At 37.7% G+C, this 4,186-nt stretch overlaps 2 protein-coding genes across 3 annotated transcripts in view; one reads left to right on the forward strand and one right to left on the reverse strand.

The window, feature by feature from the left end:
* The window catches only part of qin, a 75,763-nt gene that overhangs the window by 17,830 nt on the left and 53,747 nt on the right, over positions 1-4,186 (reverse strand). The window lies entirely within an intron of this gene.
* The window catches only part of LOC105266556 (uncharacterized), a 21,269-nt gene that overhangs the window by 12,293 nt on the left and 4,790 nt on the right, over positions 1-4,186 (forward strand). Inside the window, exon 2 of the mRNA XM_011304812.1 lies at positions 2,121-2,303. Within this exon, the coding sequence (XP_011303114.1) occupies positions 2,121-2,303 (183 nt within the window). The remainder of the gene's footprint in view (positions 1-2,120; positions 2,304-4,186) is intronic.

Genomic DNA, 4,186 nt, shown 5'->3' on the forward strand with positions numbered 1-4,186 from the left:
GGATCAGAGGGGGTGTGCATCGACCCGAGAAGAGATGAGTTATTAATTAGCTTTCACATCACGAACTCTCGATGCAAACGTGCAAAGCTCGAAGAAGCCCTGGCTTTCCCGTGGATTAACGCACTCGCCCGTTTCTCTCCAGTTTAACGGAAAAAATGTAAGGGGTTGAGTCTTTTGGGATTATACAGGATTTTCACTGAGATAAAAATTTCGCGAATTGAAAAAAAATATAATATTTCGAAACTCATGAATGAATTTGATGAATAGTCACTGAATAGTGAATTAAAAAAATTTCTTTGACACTTCATTCAGAATTTATCTGTTTTATTTAATTTAATTGAGATTAATTAATCGATGTTTCGATTTCGAGTTGATATCATTATGATATTAAGAGTATATTTAATTCTTTGTACTGCATATTTGTCAAGAAATATAAAATGGACGGAATTCATTGAAAGATTGAATTAATGAACTCATTAATAGTTTCAAAAATATTTTTACCTCATTACCCTACATAATTGAAAAAAAAATGGTCTACGAAAAGAAATAGTCAATTGAAAAAATGATCTGACGATATCGAAACATGTCCGACCCCTGAAACGCGAGAAATACCGACCGGAAAAAACTGAAACTTAAATTGTCACCCAGCCATAAAAGTTATGGCAAACTGTCGTAAAAAATCTCGCCATCAGCAATAACCGGGTGAAGCTAATTATGCCGTGTTCTCGGTTAAGATTTTTCCGTATTAATCTCCCCCATTCGATCAGAATATCTAAAATGAGGAGAGACGAGAGTGCGGGGGGCGATGAAAAAAAGTCGATTCAAACGATCCTTTGTAGCTCGCACAGATACTATCATCTTCCTCTCAATTTTTTTCCCTCCTCTTTTCATCTGTCTCGAATTCAAACTACCCCCGGAATTATATAGGTGAGAGAGGTCTGTGTGTGCAGGCAGTTGCCGAGAGTTTTCTCATCAAAGGCGAACTAATTACGTAGGTATCTGTTGTACCGTATACGAAATGGGGAGAGGGTGGTATCGACTCGTGTTATCCTCGGGGCCTTTCTCCTCCTCTTTCCCTCTTTTGTACGAGTGTTTGCACCACTTGTACATATCTTCAGGTAAAATGAATAGGTAAATGTTACGATTTGCGCGTCATTGACTTTCCCCGTGTACAAGCTACGGTGAAATTTCAGACGTTCTTCACTATCTCGAGAAACATCAGGGAGGAATAACTCACGATGAAAATCTCATACCCTCGGAGATGACGGAAATACGAAGCTTTGTTAAATAATTAATCGATTCATCGCAGAATGTCTCATCTGGCGACGAAATTCAATGCCGCATTAAATCTTTCGTTTTGCCAGTGATGGGGTCGGGTGAATCCAACATTTCTCTCGGAGTTTCATGATAATTGAGAGGAGAATGAGAGACTTCATAATATCGTGGGAAATAGTCGGGTCAAGGGGTTATTTCCCTGATTTTCGTCGCGCTCGTGAAATTTCATTGTTAAATTATGCAAATGACGTAAATATTACGTGAAATCGCAGCGGTTCATTCTGGGGTGATAAAAAGTTTCTCGGGGTCAGAAATATCTTTTTCTTTTGTTGATTCAGGTAATGTGGCAGATAAAATTTTTTTATTCTATTTTCAAGGTTTCAATTTATGAATATGGTGGATTGATAATTGATGATTATTTGGCATTTTCAGATTGGACTTGGCAATTAAGAAAAATATAAATACTGCTGTGAATTTTCCATGCGATTGAGGCCATTACAATAATTTTCCATACGGTAACATTGAGATAATCGCGAATCAACGAAGCGCAACGATCGGATAATCCTCGGTTATAATGATAATAATTTTTTTTTTTCAATTTCGAATGAAATATCGTATTCGCGTATTAATTTCCCGGTGTTTCCCACGGGCTGTCATAAACCATGCACCGCCACGCCCCGTATTGCGTTAATTTAACGCTTTTGGAGTTGCTTTTTCCGTCGAGAAAATTGCGACTAATTGGTGGTAGATTATTTGTCGTTTTATTTTAAATTCTGTATCAAAAGAGCGGGTTATCTGCAATTAATGGGTTTACCTACGATTGAAAGTGTTTTGACCATTTTCAGACGGTGGGACAACGACTAACAAGGTGTCGAAGCGAGCTAAACCACTGGATCCAGAGGACGATTACTACTACTACGACGACGTCGAGGAGAGGAACAATCCGACGAATGAGGGACCAGTCGTACCACCGGGTTTTCTCAGTCCATCCGTCAGAGAGTATCTCGACCTCGGAAAATCTATTCCTGGTACATTTCATTAGAATTCAATTGTAGGGATATTAAATGAGCATTCATAAATACTATTCGAATATAAAAACGAGGAAAGTAAATCAATCTCGAAATATCTCGACCAAACGCACGACGAAACTGACCCGCCAATTTTGAATAATTGAAAAATGTAAAAAATTTTTACATTTTTTACATTCTTTACATTTTTTTTACGTTTTTTTTTAAACGCGAAAATTTGGGAATCATCGTGGAAACCAATAAAGGAGGTCTAATTATTGAAGAAATAAATACGACCTTTTTTTTTAAATAAATGAATTGATGAACAAGTGTAGTACAACTCGTTTAATCAAGGAAATACTGGAGGAAAGAATAAATCCGGGAAATTCCGGTAAATCAGGGTATCGATATGAAATTTAATTCATAAACGAATTCAGGTCGACCGTGCGTGACATTGATGCATGTAAATGAAGTCAGGACAGCGAAACCACTGGATAATTCTTGTTTAAAAAAAAAAAGTTGGCTTCCTCCTCAGTTTCTGTTTCATACGGATTTTTTGTTTTCATTCTGGCGTTCTCCCTTGTTTCTCCACAGCCTGTGCTTCATTCGTGACAGTTTTTCGTGCGGAAACGAGAGAGCGGTCCAGCTTAACGAGAATAACACCAGCCGAGGGTGTAAAACTCTAGCATCTCTATCAGCTTCATCCCCCTGTTTCTCTCGCATTTGTGTTTTGGGTGTAGAGGGAGTGGAACGACGAAAATGCGAGGGTCTGAAATGCAGTGGGTGATGGAAGAGGGAATGAAGCGACGATTTAGCCGGATGCTCGTGGTTGGCCGTGGTATTTCGGTTCAGTGAACCTACCGACATCCTATTTGGAATAACAGTAGTTTGCACAACTAACCATCAAATATTTCCCACCGAGAATCCTAATTAATTGGATTTTATTAATTTTTTTTTGTTCTCTTTTTATCGTCCCGCGCGCGCTGGTACTCACGCAAAATTGGAAAATTCTGGGGTAAATTTCAAATGAAAAGAAAGGAAATTTATGATTAGTGCAGTTTTTTTGAAGATTCTGGTTATTATCAATTTTCATTCTCATCAAAGTTAAATTAAAAATTCAAGCTTTGATTGAAATATCAATTGACGGATAAAAAAATTTGTAAAAAAATATATTTCGATAACAAATATTTTTTATCCGGGATTATCACCGAATACGGAACCCTGATTTTCTCTTTAAGGATAAACGGAAAATCCAGAGATCGTTTTCTCAAATTTGAAATGAAATTTAAACCCACAGAATAGAAAATTCCGACAACTTTGTTAGTGAAACTCCAATAAATTTCCATCTGCAAAATTTCCACATGTTGAATTTAATTTCGGAAAATACTTTGGAAAATCAAACACGATTCCATTGACTCGTGGAAAGGGAGTTTTGAGGCGTGAGTACTTATACTCCAGTGGAAGTGGTTGAAGAACGCCGGTGTCATCTCGAATATAGGGGGACATAGAATAGGGTACGTAGGTGAGGGTTGTAAGGGGTGAAAAAGGAGAGGGGAATGGAAACGCTCGCCTCTCGTGGCACTCAGATAGGATAATGAAATACCAAGGCCCCGATCCCAGGAGCCGTATAGAGAGGATGGCTCCAGCATTTCCCACCCCGAGAATATATTTCTCACCCCAATTCACTCTTCAACATTCTACTCTAATACTGTAGTTTTTATTACTCTCTCCGTTCTTTATTTCCATTTTCCAACTCCGAGGAATATATTTTTTTTTATAGAACATGTAGACGAAAGAGTGAATCGTCTAGAAATTTTCCCAGACTCACGTGTTTATTAATATTTCATAGTGCAGAGTATAAATTGAATTGTTTAAAATAACGAAAATTAATCCCCTCGGAACAA

Source organism: Fopius arisanus, unplaced genomic scaffold, assembly GCF_000806365.1.
Source record: "Fopius arisanus strain USDA-PBARC FA_bdor unplaced genomic scaffold, ASM80636v1 scaffold00039, whole genome shotgun sequence".
NCBI classification, from domain to species: domain Eukaryota; kingdom Metazoa; phylum Arthropoda; class Insecta; order Hymenoptera; family Braconidae; genus Fopius; species Fopius arisanus.